The following is a 27,479-nucleotide window of genomic DNA, read 5'->3' as shown; positions in this document are numbered from 1 at the left end:
TGCGAATTTCCCACCGGCATCGAAAAAAACGATACCGCCGTGCTCATCGTATACGTTGAGGATGAGGACGATTTGCCACCCAAGTTTGAAGAAGATTTCTATTATATCTACGAAGATGAAAGGACTACAGCGATTGACGTATTGACTGTGTTTGCCTTTGACCAAGATCGAATTTTAAATAACAACGTCACTTATAGTTTCATCGGTGAGTATAGACATAGATACATGTATACATTCTTGATTTCAGAATCATGATATATCATTATTATAATCATAGTAAAACTTATGTTTTCTTTTGAAAGATTTGCAAAAATAATATTTCAATGAAAGAAAATATCTATGTATGATTAACATCTCCCGAAAGTATTTTTGATTTTCTGCACTGGGAATGTGAACGGAAATAACTAGACTTTTAAAAGACTAAACACGTCGCGGCAGACAACACAGACAACGAACGCTCGTACATCCCCCAAATACAACGCATTCAAACACAGAAACAATATCCTAATGTCGTAGGAACAAACTTTTGATTCTCTCACTCATATTGTAATATCAGAATACGTTCCCAATTGAATTAGTATTCATCGTATACGATGGCAAGGATTTGATTCGTCAGCAGGACTTCAAGCTGATATTGTCATGGAAACGGATGTTTGCCGCTGGCAATGTGCTCCTATCATCATAGACCATACATACATGCTGAAATTAATTGTTATGGCTATGTAATGTTTATGTTTCCCTCAAGGGGGAACATGATGCAAATTCAGTATCGATATTTTTTTTTTCAGGCTACAAAGATAAAATCGAGTTTTTTTATTGATTCAAATTGATTCGATTTAAGTGACCCACATCTCTATGAACTTGTCTGAGCCTCTCTTTTCCAATAATAACGATTTTTAGCAAATAGTTTAACATATTTATGTTCATATATTTTTGCATTACACTTTGTTTTGTGTAACTGTCTCGGCAAAAATGTGATATCGGTAATAATATTTGATTTCAATATGAATTGAATTGATTTAGGGCAAAGTGGTGACTGGGGATGCATGGATTTCTTCGCAATCGATAGTCAAACTGGCGACATCAGTCTTTTGCGGGAACTGGACTATGAAAACGCCCTCACCGCCTGCAACATTACTATGCAGGTAAACCATGGCGTCTTGGAAAGGATGTTCGCTGATGACAACTGCTACAACTGGTAGACCCTTGATGTCGTAACTTAACTCAGAATGCCTGTGCACACAAACTGTTTTTATGGTATTTTATGATATATTATCATACCGTATACCTAATTCCAAAAACGCATAGAAAGAAGAAAGGTAACAGTGAACGGTCTAGTGAGAAAAACGTGACTCGGTTATGTAAAAACTGATAGATCAATAGAGTAGAATCAAGACGAGAGGAAAATGTTTGAGATGACACCAGCAAAGCGTAAGCCCTTCAAGTAGGAATGATGCTTCTATCCGTCTCCATCTATTACGGATACCCATATTATCCCTTGAATCAAGGTGCTTAGAACTTATTCTTGAGTGTTGACCAATCATAATTCATTTTGTTCCGAAATTATCACTTATGTCACATACTTACAAGCTCCTCAAGTCTACTAAAGACAGATATAAAGTAGATAATACTTCTGGTCTTTTGAATCGAAGCACGTAAGCTTCTTTCTGCAGCTATGATATAGTTCCACATGCACATAGTATTCACATACATATATGTTTATACATTCATTTAATTGTGTGTGTGTGTGTGTGTCTAATTTTTATTTAGGAAGCTGACGAGATTGTCAGTCACATTTAAGAATAAGACACAAGTTACATTGATACTGACTGTTTTGCCTTTAATATTTTGGAACTGTCATAAAACAATATCTAACGAGTTATTCTACATCACGTTCTTTTTTTTTCCATTTTCAGGCTGTCCAAGTTAACGACTGCACCATGATCGGAGAAGCCACGCTGATAGTGACGGTCAACAATGTGAACGAATGTCCGAGGTTCGTCGAGAACGAATTCAACGCCGAAATATCGCCTGACGACCCTTTCCTACTCCAGGCTGGCAGCCTCGAGCGGTTGATGATCGGTGTGACGGACGAAGATTTGGTATGTCAGGGCTCTGACTACAACGACCACTCGAGGGAAACAAACTAAACGTGGTTGTTACAAGCAGGTGGTCGTTGTAGGCATGTTCACTGAGGTAGCCACTAATTGAAATTATCGATGTCCCTAAAGATTTCACTTAGACAACGATGCAGCAATATGACGTTATTTGTATGAACAGAAACAGACAAACAAGCAAACGAACCAAAAACAAAAACAAAAACACCCCAATACAAAAGCCAGCAGAATACGTAATCACCTACCATTCTGACATTTGACACTGTCCTCTAAAGATATCACTGGCACATCTGAAGCATTGTCAAACCAAAAGGCGCATTCTATTTGTCATAAATTACCATTCACATACAGAATATTGTGTGCTTGTTATTTCCTTCGTGTTAATCTTTCACTGACTGTAATATCGTATGTTGTCAATGTTTATAGTAAGTTGAATATATCTGTAAATAAATTTCATTTCAAATTGCCCAGTTATTCGGCGGGGATGCTTCTCTTTCAACATTCAATGTCATAATTGTGAGTCCTGGAAGGGCGTGACTGGATTTGTTATGAACTACATGTGCCGGTGACAGAGTATGCCTCGGAAAGGCCCATAAGTGTTTAACGACACAAATTAATGTGGTAGACACCGTTCGGATGGATATCACTGAAAAAGAGATTGTTGAACATTGTTTTATACTTTCTTGAAAAAAAAAACCAGCAACAACAACTCGTAAAGACATCGACTTTCTTTGATGTACTGAGTGGATGTTGTCCGCACTTTTCGGTCGTCCAATGAATAGAAATCAAATCTCTGATCTGTGCTGGTCGCGTTAGGCAGATGGCTGTTATGCGCGGGTTCCTAACTACTTCTTTATTTTCGAAGGAATGCTGCATGTTCGCTACGGGCAAGGGGTGGTTATAAACAGGTGATTGCTAGAGTAGGTATGACTATACCATATAACCGCGTAGGTACGAGAAGGAAGGAATGAAAAATAAGGGAGACCTACAAACCAAAGAAACTGTTGTTCCAACTGTGGATCTCCCTATATATTGAACAGTCGAATTCTTGTATTGCGCACTTCGTTCAAAATCATATTTTGTTCTGCATCTTGTTAAGTCATTTTATGTATTTTTTTTCTTCTGTTCTCGCTTGAAGAAAATGTCACAAACTTGAATGTAATGGAATTTCTGTGTTTGTTTGTTTTTTCACAAATTTTGTTTTGATCACAGGTCTTTCAGGGAAATTTTACATCAGACCCACCCGATGCTGTCAAACTCTCGCTCGTTGAATCGACTGATAATGGCAGATTTGTGTCTTACTTCATCACACTCAGCGACCCATCATCTATCACGGCAGACACCACAATACAAGTAAGTTGAATATCATTTCCCTCCAACTCAACACACTTCGGCTCCGCCCTAGTGGTAATAAACGGCGATACTGCTGCCGATACTGAATGCATTAGTTATTCTGGGTACAATTTATGCACAAAGACTTTTGAAGAAATTTGGATAGGATATGGGTATCAATCATGAACACACAAGAAATGATTGCTTTGAATCCCAGTAGGTTCGAATTGCCGGAATTAGGAATAGGTATGTATAAATCAATTTTACGTATAGTGATTGATTGATTGATTGTTTGATTGATTAATTGTTTGATTGATTGATTGATTGATTGATTGATTGATTGATTGATTGATTTATTGTTAACAACAACTTTAGAAGTGTTTAGTGTTAATTGGTGCTAAAACAACTTTTAAATACAAAAGCATGCCAATGTACAATAGCATATAGCGTTAGACTTCATTACTTTCATAATCGGTATTTAAAAAGTTGGTAGAAATGCTGATCCAGATGAAATAGATGAAATATTCCACAGTAAGTTATCACCTATTAATTGTACCATGAGGGCAAATCACATCCCCCCCCCCCCCCCATCTGATCCGTCACACAAATAGAGGTACAGGCTACTTCTGTGGACTCTTGCCTAACATTCTCCGTGCTCCTATTTCTCAATGGATGTCATTTTCGTCCTCAGCTCTTTGTGTCGGACAATACGACGGACGTGCCGTGTCCACAGGCTGTGGCCAACATCTCGGTCTCCGTGTTAACAGTCGGCCTGGCGCCCGACTTCAGCCAGCCCGAATACAGCGGGCTTGTGGCGGAAAATGCGATGATTGGAGATATCGTTGCAAACGTAAGTACCGATAATCATTCGTCGGGACAACGTCACACTCGATTTTTTTTTATTTCTTCCTTAATCCCTTTATCAATACCGAGAAACATTTTTTTATTCGTTAAGTAGGCCTAAAACTTAAACTTATTTAATACTAGCAAAGTAGTAGAAAAAATATGATAAGGCATATGGCACTTCTTTAGAAAATCATTAACATTTTTTGGTCACGTAAGTGACGTCACGGGTGTAACAAATCATTGTAAGTTAACATGCATTCGCAGTGCATACATCCTCAAATAGAAACCGGTAGAACGTTAAATTTCCAAGATATCTTTCTATAATTCCTCCTCGATGTCGATGGAACTTATCCGTTCTGACTCATTCCATTTTGCGCCGTTTAAGTTTTTCAGAAATATTTTTGTAATGGATTATAACTCCCTAATCTTTACTTACAATCGATTGAATTTGAAAGGCAAGCGGTAATATTTAGAAGTCAAACGTAAATTCCTGTAGGTGGATTTTAACGGCCTGTTTTTGGTAATATAATCGCTAAAAACAACACCCTTGCCTTGCAGGTATCAGCCGTCAATTCTGATGGGGCCACGGCCGGCATCGTCTACTACCTTCAGCTGGTGTCCCAGGGCGGCGAGTTCATCTTCAACGTCGACCCCGACAGCGGCGAAATATCAGTGGCGAACGACACCGGGTTGGACGCAGAGAGCGTTCACCAATTCACCCTCCTCGTGGAGGCTCGGGATGAGAGTGGACCGTATTACAGGTGAATAAAAGAACTACGCATTTGATCAAACATTATTACTTTATTCTTCGCATCCCTCCCAAGATGTTTTACCCATAGCGTTTTCCTTCAGCCAGGTGATAAGAAAATCACCCGTTGCCTAGCACTGTTTCATTCATTCATTTATTTTATTTTGTCACGGTACCGGGCTTAGCCGGAGGCTGTTTTTCAGCCAGTTCGTGAATTAAGAATGCACGATACACAATGAATTGTACAATACAAAAGTTACATAACTGAAAATGAGTAGAAAAAAAAAAACAAAACAAAACAGAACAAAGCAAAACAGCATAACAAAAGTACAAAACTTAAGACCTACAAATATGTACAGAATAAAATCATCAGAAATCATACAAAATTCAAGAAAATTGTCATAGTAAGGTACACAAATGAAATGTTTTAAGGGTGCAAAGTGATGTCACACTGGTGGCTCCCTATGGGTGTTATCTTGCACCCTCGAGAAATGGGTGCAAAAGTGGTACCTTGCGCAAGGGTATAACCTTGCAACCTGTGGGTGCACCTTTGCACCGCCAAAGAAGGTGCAACATTGCACCCTTTATTGAGGGTGCGAAGTGGTTCCCTTGGGTGCATATTTCCACCCACACTAAGTGGTGCTAAGTTGCACCCTTTTCTTGAGGGTGCATCTTTCCACCCACACTAATTGGTGCTGAGATGCACCTTTCTTGAGGGTGCGATCTTTCTCCCTTTAATTTTCGGCGCAACTTTGCACCCTCTCTTGCCTCTACTTTTGGTGCAACTTTACACCTTTCGTGAGGGTGCAAAGAAGCACCCTAAGTTCCAAGATTGTAGCCTCTTTTGAGGGTGCGATTTTGTGCCATATATATAGGTATAATGTTGCACCTATGTGGTGCTTATTTGATCCATGACTGCAGCAAAATTGCTTCTTTAAAGGAGCCAGTCAGTGTCACTGTCTACGCCTTTAGAGGCGCAATGTTGCCCAGTATAACCTCAAGTGAACCTTGAGATTACTGGGCAATATTGCGTCTCTAGAGGAACAGGCAGTGACACTGATTGGCTCCTTTAAAGAAGCAATTTTGCAGCAGTTATGGATGAAATAAGCACCACATATTTGCAACATTATACCTATAAGGTAAATATACTTAATATACATAACAAGGTACAATTTGGTTACTTAACTACTTTAAACCTTGAATAGTGCGAACTAATGCAAGCCTGTTTGCTCAGTATATCAAACTTATGCTGTTGTTGCACTCTGCAAAGTAAATAAGATTGGTGTAATTTGGATCCTGTGAATCATGAAATGTGTGCGTGGAATTTGTGAGTTTTGAAATGTTAATGTAGAAGTTAACTTATAGTTGTGTTTGAATGACATACTAAAACCAAATATTTACCCAATTACCTTTCCAATGAGGTGAGCACTATCACTATCTATCAAACAAACCCTCTAGGCAAGAGCATACATCTGCATGAAGGAAGAGGTAAAAATATGATATACATTTGTCTGGATACGTTTTATTCAAAACGTACTTGAATACGTACTTATTCACATAATCTATAAGAATAAGATATGCTTTTTGCCAGTACACAAAGCCTCAAAAAACAAAAGCATGCTACGTACATTTCTAAAGTATGCACCATATCTAAAAAAAAAAAAAAAAAAATGTAAGAGGATTTAACAAGTTGTTTGTATGCATTTAAACGAATAGGCCTACATATTTCCATGCGTACAATATTCATGTAACAGTGACGTCATCATGAATCATCAAAAAGATATGTTTCCAGCATAGACATGAATTTATCTAAAATTTAAAACATGTCTTACAATTAGGAGTTTGTTTTATAATGACGATGCCAATTGTCTTAAAGTCCTTATCACGACATGTCTTGGTGTTCACACTTATTCAAATCATGAGATTCTTGGCACTTAGATTACGACTACAATTCATTATGGTTTAGATACTTAACTGACATACGCATACCATATTCAGGTATACGGGCATTTCGATGAAAACATCTAAATACAAGGTATAATTATAATATGAAAATCGAACTTGATACCAGCCCTTATGGGCTACCAATGGAGACTAGGCAGAATCGCAGTTATCATGGTTATGTATTCAGATTTTGTTTTGGGTGATCAATTCGAGTCCCTCGAGCTGAGATTCCGGAACTGCAATGAGCAAATCATCATAATGACTAACAAAGTGACTGAGAATAATACATGCACCAGTTTCTGTTTCGTTGTTCTATACATAGAAAGTTGTTACGTTTTCCAATCCTCTGTAGGCACACAGGGATTTGCAGATCACCTTTGGCTATAACGCCATGGTCGCGTGCAAAATGATTGCAGCTTATCTAACTTGTAGTTTCCGAATAGGGGACTACCGTGCTTATACATATTAATCGGATGATAGACCCCGTCAAAGAGTAAATTGCGGATATCGTATACCATTGTCAAATCCACTTTTTGTTCTGTACACAGTTTCACTGGACTCTTATGAACCACTTAAGCATTACCAAATCATGGAGTATAAGAATAATCTTATGTTATTTCCTTGAAACGGCTGCATTTGTATGAGCGGGAACAGTTTGGCATCATACATGACTAAATGCATGTATTATACAAGGTTTCAGGACACTTTGAACCGTGTCCCCCCCCCCCCCCCCCCCCCCCCCAAAAAAAACCCACAAAACAAAACAAAGCAAAACAACAACAACGAGTGAAATGTTGTATACCCTAGGCCCATTAGTGTATGATCTTTGTCCTTTGAATACATTGCCCATATTTTTCAACGAATAGGCATCTGGATGCAACGTAGGTATATATAAAATGATTTTTTTTTAAGGAAAATACATTTAACCACTTCAGAAATAACTATGGAACAAATAGCATAATATTGACACGTTCCCTTATTCCTAAATGACGTGACAGAAAACTTTCCTCACCGAAATCATTCTGTCGTTATTCAAGTACAAGACATTGGTGATTATATACCTAGTTCGATTAAAAGTATACATGGAGTCATTGCAAAAGTATCTAATGAATAGCATGCTTCAGAACTACATCATTGTCATTTATTCTATGACGCTAATAATAGAGTAATTGTTCCGCCATACTGCCTGGCAGGTTGTAGTCCTCCTACGACGTTTGTTCAGCAAATAAGGCACAAAATAAAATTTTGCGAATTTTACACGCTGTTGCCAAAGTATCTAATCTTCTTTACCACTATTCTCAGACATAAGGTATGCTGATGCTGTATGAATTAGAAACGGAAGCTTCACAAATATTCACCATCTAACAAGGTAAAAGCGAAGTGATGTCTTGCCCACATATCGAATTTGTGATTACACTGATTTTCAAATGTAAGCTCATTGACTTTTTGACTGTTGACGGAGTCGGACTTCACCAATATCAACACTTGACAGCCATCTTTAGATGTTCTGGGGAGTGAATTTGGTGGTCATATAGCTCAAAAGTGTGGAAAGTTATTAAAAGAACACCACAATACTATGTCGACAGTGCTTACAAGGTGAGATACAAAGAAAGAGCACGAAATGACATTGTAGAATTTGACAATGACCTACAATATTTGACCTTGAACGCTGGCACCCACAAGGTGGTAGAAGTAACTTCATCCAATCGTACATACATATGCAAAGTTTCATTTGGATACCTCAAACAGTACTTAAAGGGGAATGAAACCCAAATGTACCCGTGGATTGGAGCAATATCATAAGAACACATAAGTGAACATGGAAAATCGTATGATCCAGTGGAAGTTATGCATTTTTTAAAGTTTCAGTGTCACTTTCATGTATGGAAACGTATATGAAGAAAATATCAAGGGAATTCCATAAAATCTGATTCTAAATGAAAAGTACAAATTGCCTCCACTTATTTGTCGTTGCCATAATGTTAAGGGTAATATTACCCCCACCCCCTTCTGGAAGAAGTAAATCAAGTGCTCCTTTTGTAATGCTAGAAACGTGAAACTATGCCTATTTTCTTTACATTTCTTTATATAATTTTCCATGGTTGACGTCAAAGATGTAGCTTTCTCATCTCGTAATGGCGGCACTGAAACTCTAAATATATGTGTATATATAGCTCTTCAACGGATTTTCCGATATTCCTCAATTTGTGACGATGTGTTCAACTGCTAAAGTAATCTCCCTGCATTAACTTGTCCACTTGTACTTTTCGTTTCATTTCCCTTCGTGATACAACGTTGCCATAATCGATAACAGACTGATGTACGAACGGAGGGACAAGCTGAACAACATCATTTCTCTGGTGACAATTCCTTGTAAAAGTATACACCATGAAAACTTTAGGCTGGTAAACTATATCAAGACAATTATTGAACAATATTGTTAATGAAATGCCGTAGGTTTTTCTTCGTGATAGTTGCCTGTTCAGATCAAGGCTTGCAATGTACTGCTGAAGTATGCATCGGGTGTTTCTGCCTTGTCTGGGATACTGAAAGCCACAGAGCACAGAAGGCCGGAAACATTGTAGCGAAGGAAGACACGATTGTATACAGGAATTCGGGCAGATTTCACAACCATCCAGCCAAATAGTGCGCAGCATTCACAGTGAAGATTGTGGGATTTAGTCCTGCCAGGTTCTGAAAGAGATTTTGGCATGAATAAATAATGACTGAATAAAATTTCGAAGGAAATAGGTCGTTTACACTATAGGCGGTTTTGTTGCTTACATAAACTAACAGGTTGCAACTATGACCATTGACCAGAAAATGGAAAATTAAATTGATTGCATAGATCTACTTCAGGTTTCTAACGTCTTTTGCTGAAATAATGAGAAATGGTTTTGAAATAGCTGCGATATCCAAAACAGAGCAATAATAATATAATATAGGACTCACTTTTTATCACGATCGCTGCGTTTTATTTTGTTTTTGGATGGCTCATCCATTTCAAAACCAATTTTCATCAAATAATCTTTAGAATTCCTCTTAGAATGGCATACTCTCTATTATTTCATAAGTAGGTTCTTGGTATATCACAAAAAGTTAAAAGCCCAAATCCTCACCTCCACCAATACTATACCATCCCTTTAAGCTTTGATATTGGTTTCTAAACAAATCCGGTCGGATAGATTTATTTCAGCTCTTTGTCATATAAGTAAAACATGATAATGTTGCAAAGAAATATTCCTCTTATATTTCTAGTCACAAAGCAGATGGAATTCCCGTCTCCCATAAAAAAATAAAAGTGCAGCACTTACTTTGTCACAGACATACAGCATGTCCTCTCCAGGCAGACGGGGAATTAGGAGACAGCATGCCGACATCACTAAGTTAGAGCTGGAAAAAAAAAGAATAAATGTGGAATAGCCTGAGTAAAGTCATGTTGAAAAGAAAAATGTGGCGAATTTGGACTGAGATGAAAATACACACCTTTTATGTAGGCCTGCATACATTTATGACATAGGGCATATTCAAATATTCCCACATTTTTCCTGACCAACTCAAAGTCTTCATAACATAAAATAACAAAGTAAGACAACATCAAATTACATGCCAATTTAACATCAGTTTGCTGTATATTTTACACAGTTAGGAAAGGAGTAAGACTTATAGACCTCAGCCATTCAGCCGTTGCTGAGCTTGCCACAGATGATGGTCCGGGTGCTGGCCATGGCAATGGGTGTAATGATGCCCATTATGGTTGACACCTCTAATCCTGCTACCACACACACAAAAAAGAGAAAATATAGCCCCCTCTACTTATTCATAACATTGATTTGATTTACTTTGATAATACTGGTTACAGAAAAGAAGATTACCCCCCCCCCCCCAAAAAAAAAAAAAAAAAATAAAAATAAATAAATAATAATAATAAATAAAATAAAATAAAATAAAATAAATAATATATAAATAAATCAAAAAAAAATCAGAAAAAAAATGAAGATTCTTGCGGGGTAGAGATGCTGCCTGTATGAGTTACAATCCATCATGGAGTTTTCAGGAAAAAGTCCAAAAAAAAAAAAAAACTGAGAAGACGTAGAACGGAAAAGGCAAGAATGAATGATCGCAATGGTCCACTTGAGTAACATATCTCTCGATTATAGATGGTATCAAAAATTGCACTATAGTCTTATCAAATTTTCCGCAACCCACTAAACGGTGGCTACGTTATAGTAACTGATAAAACTGCGTTCATGTGTAATAATACGCTTTAATATAATATACTTCACGGATATCACATGCTGAAAATCTAGATGAATCAATAACCTGAAAATACATATACAAGTGTACATGTATTACGGATTAATCCATTAATGAAACTTACATATTCTGTTGAGGAATCACTCTGTCCTTCAGAATTGCATATCAGTTTACGTGATCAGGAGAATGCGCGCAAATTATTGTATCTTGCTTGAATACCTGAAAAGGAAAATCAAGTGTCATGAGTTCAAGGCCACTGTTCATGCGTGTGTAATAATTTTGCAGAAGAGCTAACTTATGTAAATGTGACTACATAACTCTCTCCATGGCAGCTTAATGTATAGTTCAATTTTTATGCACTGCCTTGCTGCATACAGGGTGAACTTAAGTCTACCACTAACACTACCTGACTACAGAGAATTATCCCAGCATAAAGATAAGCGTGCAATGTTTGCCATTATAAGTTTAGTTAGTACACTAGTCTATTTATCCATAAGTTTATCAACAATTATTCATCAACTTCAGTTCCGTTCCTTTTATTCGTTATTAATCAAATGTGGTATGGCACGACGCGATGTATTATCCTTGGGGATGTGTGTTTGTGTGTGTGGGGGGGGGGGGGGGAGGTGGCGTAAAGGTTATGTTAAGGATACACTTCCTATAGGAATATCCGATTCCACGTTTTCTTAACTATTTTGTTTTGTTGTTGATCGGTAAATATAAAGAATTACTTGAAATTTGTGATTATGTATGTGTTCACTGTATTGTGAGTATAAATCATGCTTGTATAATTGTGTATGTAGTGAAAATTGTATCATTTATAATGTGTACATGTACATGAATATATGTGAGTTTATGCATGTATGTAGATATTCCTATGTGCACGCCCATGTACCAACAAAAAGAATTTCCTAAATGAACAATAAATGAATCTGAAATCTGAAATCGGAATGCCATGACGTCTTTAGCAAGACATTTTATCGCTAAAGCTGCTCTAATTCCACAGAATGGTTACGAAACAAAACAAAATAGAACAGAAAACAGCACGCATAAAACTAGCCAGTTTTAACAGAACTCTAAAATGAACATTTTAATATTACTGCCTGCAAGCCTACATTATAAGACATGGCTATACAACCAAAAACATAACAGATACAAGAAATTTGATGAAGGGTAATATCGAGAGTAAGGCCTTGGTCGAGAACATTGTGGATATTTCAAATCATGCTTTACGATGATGTTTTAACTCACCATTTTCCACGTGGTAGGAATCTGCGGGGTCTTGATATTATGAAGTGGACAAAATAATTTTGAAGTCAGAGTTGCAGTAAGCCGCTACGAAAAGCCTCAGAAGAGCTGATCTGCTATGGAAATGGAATTTGCGCTAGATGCTCAGCTCAAACACGCATGAACGAGCTGTACAATGAGCCATCTGGGAGTCAACTTATGTGCACATAAGTTTGCACGACTCAACAATTCATTGAATTCATAAATCATGTTCAAGAAAAGAATGAACATGCCCACACCAGGTGACCAAACTACTGGGTCCGTGAATTGACACTCTAGGAAACATCCATGTCATTATTTTGCATCGAATGTATTCTATGGATTAATAGGCGTTTAAAAAAAAATCCACTTTTGATTCTTAATAATTCAGTAACTATATATCAGATAACACTATCATTGATATGGGAGATAGTTGTATAGTGTACAATTTCGTTGGAGGTGGTTTAAAACACAAATCAGTTTCATGAAATCCATGATCAATTTCACAGTTAGGTTACAGATTTTGCTCTATTTCCAACCCTCTGTACAAAATTTTCACTTTGCACAGGGGTCAATGGGTGTGTATGGGAGTATGTGGTTAACACCCTGACAATGGTGTTGAACAATAGCCAGGTTTTAATGCTTTATTATTTATTCATGAGAAATTCCACTATCACAGCTAGTCTTTATTCATTCTAAAATGTGGTGTTTGCAAGCACACGGAAACATGTGCTTACATTTTTCATGGGCATGCATTTTACCCTTAGGCTTTACCGTGCATGAATCCATGAAAAAAAAAGGGGAAAAAATCAACCCTTACAAATAAATCGTGTAGTTTGCACCCTTATATATCCGCGAGTTTGCTCTCTAAATGATTTTAGTTTATCATTTCCTTTACGTTCACTTAATAAAATATGCATACATAAAATGTGACAATGGTATGAATAAAATGACAATGTGACAAACAAACAAACAAAGCAAACAAACAGCAAAAGATATCAAGTGAAGGGGTGAGTGAGAAGGCAATTGGCCTTATTTAAAACTAATCCCGGAAAAGTAAATACATTGTATATACAGAGAAAAACATTGGCACACACACACACACACAAACACACACACACACTCACACATACACACACATGCATACACAGACAAAAACATGGACCAGCGCATATTAGCAATACACAAGATGTCATTTTCACAAACACACCCTATCTTGCTAGTCTCTTATAAATTCGTAAAATGATATTGGTAACTTTCAGAAAACCTTTCAAGTAAAATACGTTTTAAAGCTTCCTTAAAACTTTGTACCGTTTTCTTACATTTCACATCAGAGTGGATGGAATTCCAGATTTGAGGGCCTTGAAAAAATATTGACTTTTTTTTTCTGTCCCGAGATCGAGTCGCAACGAAAATCTTTAGCGTGTAGTAGGGTTTGATTCCATCATCGCACAGTAAGCATGCAGGGAATGCTGTGACATATTCCATTTCGATTGGTCAATACCAGACGAGCAGTCAAGTATTCTTCGTTAGCTTGTTCGCAGACCCTTTCATCAAAGACTCAACTTCATTTAAAAATGCTCCGATGAATGATTATGAAATTATGGGAGAACATCAAGTTTTATGATGTCTTTCAAAAAACATGTACATAGTAGCACCACGACGGTATGCAATATTGTATTCAAGTGTCGATCAACACCATATGGTTCTTTCTTTGAGACGTGTTATGGGCTCAATATTGCACCTTAGCAAGAATGAACCACAAACAGGAAGATATGTCTTTGTAATGGTAATTACATTTCGACATCCCAACCAATAAGAGATACGTTAGGTGAATGTTAAAGACAAATTGCTCAAAAAAAATGAAATAAAACGAACATTATTCTAATAGGCATGCCTGGGCAGTAATCTGATGTTTCTATTGATAGAGAATTCTATTTGAAGATTCATATCAGTTTGCTTTGTCAGAATCATGAGGAAAAGTGATAAAATAAACCGTCTATCCAGGGTACAGTTTAAACACTTTCACATGAAACAGCTCTGATTAACACTTTTGCACAATAATTTTATTATTTCTGTTCAGAATTGACTTTTTAAAAATATGTTTTTATCTTAAAGTATAGGATTTCATTTGAAGCAAAATATAGCCAAAATTACGTAAACGTCCACAATGAATCTTCAAATTGCTCAGTGAGACGGCGGCATCGAATCCCGATCAGCGAAGGCACAAATGCACCTGTGGAATTGTTTTGTACAGCAATAGAAATCTGACGACTATTTGAATAATTACATCAAGTTGGAACTTCATCTGTTAAACCTCCTAGGTTATGTGTACAATGTGATTGGTCAATACCAGACAAGCAATCAGGTATTCTACTTTTGTTTTTTTAGTAGACCCCTTTCATCATGGACTCAACTTAATTTGAAAATATACTCTCGATGAATGATTATAGAATATGAAGGAAATTTAAGTTTCCTGATATCAAAAAATATATGTTCATAATATCAGCACAAGGATATGTAATATTGCATTTTAGTGCCGAGCAACACCATAGGATGGCCTTTGTTTTGAGACTAGTTTGGGGCGTAATATTGCACCGTCAATGACCGTGGCAAGATCGAACCCAAAATGAACCATATAAGAAGCAAAGTTCCACCATTTTCTCAAATCGTGTAGTTTGCACCCATTTTCGCGACTTCGAACCCTTCTAGCTCCCTTATTGAACCTTTTTTTCTTAGTGTGTAGTTCTATATAAATGTGAGCTAGGGATAGAAACAACCGATGAAAAATTTCAGTCTGTAACATCAATGCTAAGTATTGTTGTATATACAAAATGTGAACAATAGCTACAATATTTTTTTTCCAGACTAAATCATCTACAGTGGGAAATATAGTGATATCTCCTAATATTTTAGGCCTTATTGCGAATTTTTTACATGGTAGGATGTTTTGTGATACAACTAACCTACAAATATGTACATAATGTGATATCTCGAACATCCTTTTTTTATCACTGCTCCCAATAGTGCTTTAAAGAGCAGTACACCCGCTGAATAGGCATCCCGCGGTAAACCTGACCGTAACTGCGAATACAGATGGGTCAAACACCAGTCAGTAACTGGACAAACATGATCACGTGGTAGCAGAACTTGTAATAAAAATTATGCGCCCATCATGGAAAAAGCGTTGTGTTATCTTCGCTTATTGGCAGAACATTCCGTTGTATTCACTCTCTGGAGAACATTAGTTCACGGCAAATGGCAAACAATGTTGGAGGATGGAACAGAGGTATTCGTAGTGCAATTAAATAAACAAATAATAGTGTTTTATGTAAATCTATAACCTTTGCAGAATATTTATACACATAAGATTCAATTACATGTTTGGTTTGACCCCTTCGTATGGAAAAGTTTGCATTTACCCTCTCCTAGTCATCATCTGCGTAATGTTGTAAAACGTTGTATTCATTAAATTCAATTCAATTCAAAGGTTTTATTTTCACTTCTTCCAACAGAATGTACAAAAAAAATATAGATTCGACATACGTTTTAAGGAATGATACATAGATAGCAAAGGATAACATTTGTCAATAATCATTACAAATTTAGGCATTTTTCATACAGACATATTTATACATTCTGCCAAAAAAAGTGGAGGTACCCACTCAAGGGACTATGCTTGTACAACGTGGGCACCTCACAGGAAGAAAAAAAAAAGGTGAAAACTTAACTACAAGTGTGCGGGATGAAAAAAGAAGTGGAAAAGGGGAAAGGGAAGAAGCATAAATACAAGTAAAGAGACGAGACAACTAAGAACAAAAAGCCTAGATCAATCGGTACATTCAAGATCAAACCAACAGAGACTATTAGCCATATTAGAAGTGTAGAGCGTTAAAAGCGACGAGAAAGTGATGTATACAATTGTATGGAATTGCTGATAGCAGAACACATTATCTGTTCTGTGAAGGCACGTAAGTTTGCAATAGGAAAAACAGGGGATGCGATGCGGAATTCCGCGAAAGACGCGACCTAACAAGCCTATGAAAAATCAATAGCATTCTGGTGCTTACAAAACCTACTTACTGAAAAAGATAAACAAACAAAATTAATTTCTTTCTGTTACGTTATAAGACTTAAGAAGGAATGATTTCAATCTTTTTTTGAATGAAAACAAAGAAGGAGCATTTTTTATGTCTGGACTAAGGGAGTTCCAGAATCTTGGGCCTGTATATATAAATGTCTGCTGAGCTAAAACCGTTCTAAGCAGGGGCAAATGAAATTCATTAGACTGTCTTTTTGGGTAACTATGGTATGTCAGGTTACGAGGAAACATGGAATCAAATATAAGCGGAAGACAGTTATTATTATAACTATACATAAATTGTCCTAAATGAAATAAAAACAAATCCTTAAAATCCTTGAAAACAAATCGTGTGAATGCACAGTACCTTCCCTTGGCAATGCGAAATCATCCAAAACGCCATAGAATCGAAATGAGGTATACTCGGCACCGCTGGTACTCGTAACGTAGCTCTCCTTCATCGAATACTGTTTTATTTGATACGTTAACATATAGCACATATAAAACGATATGAATGCAAGACTGCGTGAGGAAGATGGAAATATTTATCAGTTTATCTCCCCTTTCCCTTCCTCTGATCTATATTATATCTGTCTCTATATATTTCTATCATCTACCTGTCTCTGTCTCTATCTATCTCTCTCCCCTCTCTCTCTTTGTTGATCTATCATCTGTCTGTCTCTATCTATTTATATCATCTATACCTGTCTCTGTCTCTTTTCATCTCTCTCTCTCTCTCTATTAATTTATTACCTACTTTTTATCTCTCTTCCCCTCTTTCTATTGATATATCATACATCTGTCTCTATCTATTAAACCTGTCCATCTTTCCTCTCTTTCTCTAATAAGCTATCATCTTACCTGTCTCTGTATACTCTATCTCTCCCCTCTTTCTTTAATAATGTATCGTATATCTGTATCTATATGTTCATATTTCTCCTCTCTTTCTCTAATGATCTATAATCTATCTGTCTATATATATTTCTGTCTCTCTTTAATTTGTCTGTCTCTATTTCTCTCTCTCTCTCTATCGCTCTCTCTCTCCCTCTCTCTCTCTCTATCTATCTATCTATCTATCTATGATTCAGATCGAGTTTTGCTTCAGTCATCATCGACGTGCTTGATATCAATGAATTTTCGCCGAGTTTTGACGGTAGTATATACGAAGCCGAGATTGAAGAAGAAATGATCGGAGGCAGCTGTGTTCTCACCGTTCAGGTAAACTTGCCTTTCTCGGTATGACTGCAAAACATTGTTACATAACGACAGCACCCTCACAATTACTGCAGATTTATCAGCGTTTCGGTCGATTCAAATGCAGTCTTATTCATGAATTTTGTGGCAGCAATTAATCCGTAGCTTCAATACAGACAATATTATCAACTCGAGTCTCTAAGTCATTTTTAAATCATCTCCGACTATCTTGTACTGTGATTTTAAGATAAGATTTCCACAAAAAAGATACAAATTAATTGAATGGTTTGTGTATTTTACCACCATACAACTACCATCTAGTATCAGAGAGTGCAATGAATCACAAGTTACGGCAAATCTAAGCGTAGATGCGAATCTTTGCTTAGTTTCGTGATTTTTTTTTTTTTGTTGAATGAAGAATAATCCTGTAAAATGCGGAGTGGTTTCTTAGGAATTGACAAGATCGTGGTTCTACGCTCTCCGGCAATGAGGATTCACAAAGAGAGAAAAACGCATAATTCTAACTCTAACTTTACATTAACTGCCACATGACAAATATTGACCACATCAATGCCGATTCCATGTTAAGTAGAAACAGTGTGAAAATGATCGAACAGAAGTATGTACATGACTTCGAAAGTAACGAAATGGTCACATATAGTTTAATTTTGTTGTCTTTATCAAGGCCTCCGATTCTGACATCGATAGCGAACTGCAATACTCGATCGACAGCTCGAATGTTCCATTTAACATTTCTTCCGCAACGTAAGTAAGGAAATCTCACTACATAATAGAATAGCCAAACTGACTTAACTGTGAAAGATGTCTAAATGCACATGAATAACAAAAATTACTGAAATATATCAACCAGACTGTTTGTGTGAATGCAGAAAAAAGAAATAAATGACAGTCTCAAATCCGATATATCTGACTTATAATCATTTTGAAGTTACTAGCATAACATTATTGTTTTGTCTTTCGTAGCAGATAAGTTTAACGTGTGAGTGTGTCCATATGTGAGGGTGTGTGTGTCTGTGCGTGCGCATATATAAACAAACAATATAAAGTTGTATTCCTTCTTTTCATTCTAACGTTTAGCTGGCCCAGAATTACCCTTTAAAAGAACTTCCCAGCCTTTGGACACCAGCATAATTATTATCGAGTATTCAAATAGATTAGCATTGCTCATTAAAAAAAAAGAACGTTAACATGGCTACTCACAGGAGAGGATAGTCATTAATTTGACAATTTTTTCCCTCTATCTTATAGCTCATGACTCTCCATTTCAACATCGATACTGTGAATACAAAAAGCATGCCAAAAGGAACGCAAAGCTTTTTTTTGGGGGGGGGGGGGAGGGAGGGGTGGGGCCATTCGGAAGCTGCCGCAAGAGTCGTTTCTATAACTTGTCTTTTTTACTTATCATATGTTATCCAATTGTGATAATTCTAATACGATATCGGCTTTTGGACTCTCAGCACTTTCATTTGACATAATGTCTACCTTATCTTCAGTTTAGAGCTTTATCAAAGTACGGTGATTAATTTTAAGTTTTTGATTTAATGCTTTTCAAACATATTTCAACTTTACAGTTCAATGCAGGCCTATGTATTTATTTTAGAAATCGCTCTTGTTGTGGATTGATCAAAGAATTCTGAAGACAAAGAAAATGTGAGAAGGACACTTACATCTGATCACAATAACTGTATCCAGACGTTGTATTTTCGTTTTGCAAAATATTTCAATCGCAGCGGAGAAATCACAACAGCGAGACGTCTCGATCTGGAAGATCCGACAAACACAGAACCTTACTACAATATCACTGTGATAGTTAGTGACGGCACATTCGTGAGTACCAGGATTTTCATTCTTCGAGTTTCATCATTAATTCTTTACTCATTCCTTCTTCACTGCAACCTTGTCTCGTCTCTGTCATTTACTTCTGGTAGTCCTAGGTTACAACATATACACATCCACACATGTTCGCAGTTTCACCAGATATTGTATGTTTAACAACATAAAACTATTGATTATTACAACTTTAGTTGACCTCTCGGTTCTAGTTCTTAAAAGTACAACTTTGTACTTTGCCGGTATGCATGTCTTTATTTGTTCACTGTCATTATTTTTTCACAGTCAAATGTGGGTATACTTAAGATCATTCGTAATTATTTCATGTAATGTTTTGTTGGGGAAATGGAAACAAAAATGAATTGAAATGAATTGAGCTTGAGAAACTACAGGTGTTGTGTGTCATCGTAATATACTATGTCTTGGCGTAGTTGCTTATTCTGAAGAAAAAACATGCAGCCATTACTACTATCTTTTTCTTCATATAGTGAGACGGATATGAGGCCCAATCAATCAATGTATCAACAAATCAGTGTATCAATTTATCAATGTATCAATTAATCAGTCAATCAATCAATCAATCAATTAATCGATCAATCAATCAACCAATCAATCAATCAATCGATCGATCGATCGATCAAACAATGAGTGGAAGGTATGGAATGCACCAATTGTTGTTTTTTGTGTGCTACATTGCATTTACATTGTAACTTCGTACTTATCATTAAAACAAATATCGTTGTTTATCAATATCTATCCCTGATATTTCTACATAATAAATACTAACAACATATATAATGGTGTCCCCGTGACTTTCATTTCCTTTTAGGATGACAGCACCTACGTACTCATAACCGTCTTGGATGTGAATGACAATGCTCCTTCGTTCTTCGGTGACGAACCGTTTGACATTTCAATACCTGAAAACGAGATGGACACAATTGCCTTCAATGTGAGTTTTGAAGAGTTATAGCACATTCAAGGTGTCATTCCATAAAGCGTTTTGTCAGATAATTTCTGACAAACTGTTATAAGCTGCTGAAATCCTTGCATTTGATTGGCTGAGAGCACATTTGTTTGACAAGTTTGTCGGACAAAACGTTTCATGTAATGCCCCCAGGAGATCGATATGACTACTTTTTAACCTTTTTAACTTTTTAACTCGAGCTTATGTTGCGCTTGTGTAATTGATTACAATGCGAAGTGTACCAAATTATGCTATTATGTGTCTTGACTACCGGTTTTCTTTTTTTTTTCAACTGTCATCGATTCATTCATATCCGCAGATTACTGCCTACGACGCTGATGAGACGTCCTTCGTAATGTACCAACTGAACGACCCCATGGACGACGACCGATTTTCCCTCGACAATGTGACGGTGAGACATTGCGATTTCAGTTTCACTTTCAGGACTTAAGCCAAGACTTAACCCTATTTCCCCCCGGGGGGGGGGGGGGGGGAGCTCGACGTTTCGCGTGATTATTCCGCAACGCGTGATGCTCTCGCCGCGACATTTTGTAACTTTTTTCTTTCAAGTATCGCGCAACTTTTGAGACCAAATTTGTTGCTTCTAGGTATGCCGCTGTGAAGCCACGCTCCTTTGAAAAAAATCAGTCGACCCAAAAATTGCTCAAATCATGATTTTGTGTACAAATCCAATGTAAATTGTGTTTTTGCAATTAATTCATACAAGGCTATTTTTCTTTATTTTCAATGGCTGATTATGATTTATTTTAGCCTGATTATGCTCTAAAAAGTTTTGACGAAAAAAACAACAAAGACCTAAAAGTAAAAAACAAGGAAATACATGAGAAATTCAATAAACAATACAATACATAAGAAATTATTACGAAGCCGAATTTTTGCTTCATTATTGTTGTTAAGGATATTAAAAAGAATATTTTTACCAAAAATTAGAAGTCTTGGAGCTTTATGTTTTATTGTATACGCCAAAAAAATTGCATAAATTAGCATAAATTAAGTACATGTAACATAAAATACATAAATTGTAATTTGAAAAATCTAACTATACAGTCTTGTAGATTACATTGGCCTCCACCTTTTTGCGAGGATCGCGCGATCCATGACCGAGAAGGGAAGGGGGCAAAAAGCCCCCCCCCCCCCCCGTGGTTTCAAGTCCCTCAAAAAAAACCCGGTGGGATTAGGGTTAAACAGAGTAGATATTCGGAATATAAAAATGTAAAGCTTGGTCACAAAGTTCTTATGTAAAGCTAGTTGCACCCGTTTCAGTTTACTCCAATACATCATAATTGTTTTATGACTGGTCTGAGGCGTATTTATGATCTATAATTATGATAACAACAATTACCTTGTCCTCGTTTTAACTGCAACCTTATTAGTGGAAATAAGACTTGATTTGACCAATCTAAACAATCAAGGCAGAGACGTACTCATGATTTCAGTACATTAATTGTACACTGTTCTTTTAAAATATCTGTTTTACTCATTTCACCAGTTTGGTCGGTGCAATACACAGACAAAACATATACTTATGTTCACATAATGTGTGTGATGAAAACAACAACAACAACGGCGACAAATCTGGACAGAGAATTCTCGTGTCATATCATGTCTCTTATCTATAATGGTAGCGCGATATTATTGTGTCTCTCGTATGTAATCGCATCGATTAATCGCTGAAGAAGAGTTTAATGAACTATGAATGTCTGTTGTGTTTTCTCTAGGGGACGTTGACAATAACTGGACCATTTGACTACGAAACAGAGAAAGAATTCTTGCTCGTCGTTGTGGCTAGTGACACGGAATTTTCTACACAAACCACGGTAAATACATAATAGTTGTTGTTACAATGACATCATTGAAACTTGACGGCAGTGGCTTTCAGACTCCATTCCAACCCAATCCCGCTCATAGTAATTTATCAGACCAGCAATCTTTATTATTTTGTGAGTTTCCTTGGATGTGTAACATCGCACGCTATAAAGATGTACTTCAAGGAATTATTAAGCGTGCAATTCAGATTTCTGACTATAGCTGGAATATTGAGTATAGATGGTCTGTGATTTTGTGGATTACAATAGCTATGAGTAACAACTAGCGTTAAACCCTGACACGAGAATTGATGTTGATTAGCAATTGATCAACATACCTTCGTGGATATTATACTGAGCGATCACATTAAAATGCAACACAGAAAGTAGCTAAGGACTTATTTTTCGTGCATCTGAGGGATGATCCGAGCGTTTTTTTTTTTTAAATCAAGATTAAAGACAAACAATTTTTTTTTTGCTCCATAAAATTTGAGAAGTAAGTAATGTGAAAGTCCAACAGTTTGGATACACTTTCACCAGCTAGTTTAACGTTAACTACTACTTGAAGACACTTTTCAGACATAAACATAGTTATGATTGTAAATTAGCACAAGCGCATACAAATGTTTGTACTTTGCAAGAACGAAGTCTATCACATTGCTATGAAGTGGTTTTCATGTATAAAGGCACATGGTTTTGTGTTACACCCTGCTTGCACGTTGGTCGTATGAGAGTGTAGATATTGTATAAAATCATAGTAATTTGGGGACTAGGACATCAAAAACTATACAAGTACATGGAATTGAATCTAATTTCTACGACCCTCGCAGTTCATGACTTCAACACCGTTCTCACACCAGGTTTTACCGGACCTCTTACGACTGTCACTAATCCATGAACCATTTCGCATTGCAGGTTGTAGTGTCTATCACTGACGTCAACGACAACGCTCCTCAATTCACGTCGACGTGTCCCTTTGCGGAGGTGGAAGAGGGTGTCGAGCTTGGGACAGCGGTATGCCAAGTGGTTGCCGAAGACGCCGATGACGACGGCATGGCTGCAGTCAACTATACCATCACGGGAGGATCGGGTGAGGGCGATTATCTAATGGAGATGAGAACGTATTATTATGCATATATGTATGCATGTATGTATGTATGTATGTATGTATATATGTATGCATGTGTACATGTATAAATGTATAAAATATGAATGGATGTGTTTACACACACACACACACACACACACACATATATATATATATATATATATATATATATATGAAGAGTCTGTTCGCAAAAACCGATAAGTCCATTTTTGAAGATTTTGAAGTATGGTCTCTGTCATAAAGTACAAAATAATACCTTTTAAATGATATATTGGTCACTACATATAAAGGTACATTTTTGAAGTTATGGTCAAAAGAAGCAAATATTTTCTTATTATTCTCTTTATTTTTCTTGACCTTTAATCGCAAATATCTCCATTTGGCAAATATGGACTTGTCGGTTTTTGCGAACAAACTCTTCATATATATATATATATATATATATATATACATACATTTGATGTTTAACTCTGTCAGTCAAAACCACACAGAACATAATTATGGGTGTGTGTTGTACAGACATTTCGTGCCATATTGTTTTTTTTATCTATTTCGAGCAAATGTCTTTTTTATTTTCCATAAAATGTTTGCTTTGAATGAATGTTTCCCTGACTGGTTACCCCAATTCTGTCATTTTCTTTATAAAAGAAAGATTAAAGATGCTCAACATGAGCAATTGCGAACATTATAAGAGAAAGAGCGAAATAGACAGATTTCCAATAGATTAGAATTTCCTAAAGCTAGTAATCAGATAGATTACATCCGACGTTAATTTCTGCTTCCGCTAGGCATGGGGATGTTTGAAATCAGCGACACGGGACTGATATCAACTGCCACTGCAGACCTGGACAGGGAGACGACCAGCAGCTTTACTCTTGAAATAACTGTGAGTCTTATCATGCATGGTGATAGACGCATTTGAGTGGGACTTTCTTTTTTCGCCAGTTATCATCATTATTATCTTCTCGATGACGCTTGTAACATCTCGTAGATCTTGCCTTACCGGCACTAGCTGTATACGTAGCCAGTCTAGCTGATTGTATGGTTACTGCATCATTGGTGAAATTGCAACATTTCAGCTATAAGAATTAAAGATTAGCGCATTGTATTTTAAATCGGTCGGGACAGTAATTGCAACTGTAAGGCGACTGAAGTCGATGATGTAATAATAGCCTCACAGTTGCAAGGGACATGTTAAAGGAGACCTCCGGATGATCTTCAGACTTTTACATTTGAACAACTATAAATTAGTTATACTGAGTACAGAGTTTCAGAATATAAAGTGATTGGAATGAGGAATAAAAGTGTTCTGAAAATTTATGGCAGTTTGCATTGAAAAAGGATGATAACGTGGTTGCCTCACCATATTAAGAATGCATGAGTTTGGGCTCAAGAAAGCAGAACAAAAGAAGAAGGTGTGCATAGATTCTACACGGGTGTACTTGTTAAGCAAGCGAGATTGTAATGGATTGACACTGCCTCATTTCTGAAATGATATTTATGTGAGCCTCCTATGTCATGAGCACTGTTCAGTGCAATTTGTTTAAGATTTACAGAGTATTGGTTTTCTGCTCAAGAACCACAATAAATTCCACAAATGTATACATGAAGCTGTCGATTCATGAACTACATGATGTGAAATTATGAAAATCGTCTGGAATGCCCCGCGCACTTGCGAGTATATGCTTGTGTGTATTTAAAATTGTCAAATTTCCATTCTTTGTTTGTACTGCTTTCAATGATAGATTTGGTTTGGTTTTATATCATTGATGTTTAGGCTTCAGACTACGGCACTCCTGTTCTATCCAACACAACAATCGTCAACGTTTCCCTAGTGGATGTCAACGACAACCCGCCTCTCTTCGAAATGACCACAGACAATATTTTCGTCGAAGTCGATGACATGAATGCTGTTCCAGTGAGTGTTCGTCGAATTCGTATGGTTTTGATTAATCATATCTGTCGATATATATATATATATATATATATATATATATATATGTATATTGATGTTGTTGTTGTAGCTGATGTGAAATTTGTAATTATTATTGAGGCCACGCATTTCAACTCTGTGAAGAATAATAAATGTAGACTATTACAGAGCACACTGCTATGTAATGACGTCGCAGAGTTAGATGCTGCCTGCAATCATGATAAAAAATAATTGTTGGTATGCTACGAATTCTGAAGAAATATTGAACATTCCGCAAATCACCTAAGTCGAGGTGTAACCGATTCTTATTGTAGCAGCGTGTAAACAAACAGACAAACAAAAAGTATCATTTACTCAGTAATGAATGATACATAATATATGCATTGCTGGTGGTACAAATGATTTGTGTTTCCGTTAGGCTTTTGGCATTATTCAAAATGAAGTTGGTGATGTAGCACCGTTCTTGCTTGAAATCCACTGAAGAAGGATAAGATTCATCTTCCTATGAAAGTCTACTCAGTTTTTGTTTTTTGTTTTCAGACACGTCTTTATTCAGTGAAGGCGACTGACGAAGACCTTTCCCCATTTGACATCATCCAGTGTGAGCAGCAGACTGATAAAAGTTCCTTTTTGGTGCTGACGTCTGAAGGTTTGTCAACAGATTACTTCCTTCCTTCCTTTTATCTCTATCATTTTTCTTCATGTGAATGTTAACGCATAAGAGGGGTGCAGCCCCCCCCCCCCCCCCCATAGGCGGAGATGGGGGGAGGAGGGACGGGGCGGCAGCAGGGTTAATTCCCCCTCCCTCTGAGTTCAAATAACGCAAGAGGGAAATAAAAGCGAAAGGTCACAAAAGACATCTTATAGATCGTCTAAATTTATAATCGTTTCAAAGAATTATAAAAGAAAGCATCAATTTGATTTTATTTAATTTTATTCAATTTCAATTGTCTTGACTTTGGCTGACTTTTTGGAAAGGGTGCTGAGGATAACTATGAGATTGCATAAAAAGCAAAAAAAAAAAACCCGCCCTTGTGAACGTATTGATGTCACAATAACTTTCTTTTTCGAGTAAATCTCCGACTTCGATTTTCTGTCTGTCTAGAAATTAAAGTACTAAAAAGATTACAGTTTGATAAATCATCACACATGTTTTGCTTGAATTAAAAACTGAATTTTATTTCCACATCATGGAGTGGAACACTCTGATCAGCAGAGCTGTTTCCAAAGGGGTCCACAAACGTACACTGAATGAATAACTTGTTATGCCACGATATTGTAAGCTCTTCTAATATGCAATTACGTATGTATTATGTATATAAGATATTGATATTTATACGAGTGTGAGAGCGACCATGTTTTACACGTGACACATGCCCCTATTGTCATTTTGTAGATGGAAGCTGCGATGTCTACAGCGTGCGGCAGCTCGACGCTTCTACCGAGCCGTACGAGGTGATTTTCGACGCATTCAATCCGACCGACCCGATGAGATGCGATCGAACAACTTCACCTTGAACGTGAACGTGCGAGACACCGCTTGCTACATCACCTTTGACCCGCCACACAGGATGACCTCCTGCTCGAGAAGAGCCAACTAGATCCCAGCGTGGCCGTCCTAGACCTCAACGTCACAAGCAACTGCGATATTAATGCCGTCGTATACAACATTACCGAGCAGATGTACCAGAAAGGTATTTTCCTTCTGTATCGAAACGGGATTGATAGATGCAAGGAACTAAAACCAAGAAAAAGAAATTACTATGTTTACCGCGTCAAATAGTTTTTTCTACTTAAAAAAAATACCAGGAAATTTGAAGGAAAGAATGAACACTCGCAAGAAGAGTTACCAACAGACATTCCTCAATCTTAATCCATTAATGTAGTACCTGTACTTTGCTAAGATGCATAATGATAGGTCTTTACACAGGAGTGGCCGTAATCAGTTCATTTCTTTACACAGCTTTTTATGATTATAAAAAGGAACAGTAACCCAACCAATGCTGAAT

At 36.9% G+C, this 27,479-nt stretch overlaps 1 protein-coding gene across 1 annotated transcript; it reads left to right on the top strand.

Moving 5' to 3' along the window:
• On the top strand, positions 1–26,456 carry LOC139707914 (cadherin EGF LAG seven-pass G-type receptor 1-like). The gene is made up of 17 exons (XM_071619908.1): positions 1–205; positions 1,024–1,145; positions 1,917–2,102; positions 3,330–3,470; positions 4,141–4,299; positions 4,854–5,056; positions 17,680–17,809; positions 18,471–18,550; positions 19,537–19,633; positions 20,466–20,588; positions 20,923–21,015; positions 22,343–22,441; positions 23,345–23,519; positions 24,326–24,423; positions 25,315–25,455; positions 26,011–26,119; positions 26,449–26,456. The coding sequence occupies exons 2-17, from the start codon at positions 1,047–1,049 to the stop codon at positions 26,454–26,456; spliced, it is 1,941 nt and encodes a 646-aa protein (XP_071476009.1). The 5' UTR covers positions 1–205; positions 1,024–1,046.
• The last annotated feature ends 1,023 nt before the right edge of the window (positions 26,457–27,479 follow it).

Source organism: Diadema antillarum, unplaced genomic scaffold, assembly GCF_040938485.1.
Source record: "Diadema antillarum isolate AM-2024a unplaced genomic scaffold, OU_Dant_1.0 seq00001284_RagTag, whole genome shotgun sequence".
In the NCBI taxonomy this organism is placed as follows: Eukaryota; Metazoa; Echinodermata; class Echinoidea; order Diadematoida; family Diadematidae; genus Diadema; species Diadema antillarum.
The sequence above is the reverse complement of the archived record's forward strand: the minus strand, read 5'-3'. Positions and strand labels throughout refer to the sequence as shown.

Bases quoted from the DNA above. Each gene is read 5' to 3' on its own strand.
- LOC139707914 (XM_071619908.1), top strand. From the start codon at position 1,047: ATGGATTTCTTCGCAATCGATAGTCAAACTGGCGACATCAGTCTTTTG. The intron at 5,057-17,679 runs GTGAATAAAAGA...TCTATGATTCAG, and splicing joins GAGAGTGGACCGTATTACAG to ATCGAGTTTTGCTTCAGTCA. The intron at 21,016-22,342 runs GTGAGACATTGC...TGTTTTCTCTAG, and splicing joins TTTCCCTCGACAATGTGACG to GGGACGTTGACAATAACTGG.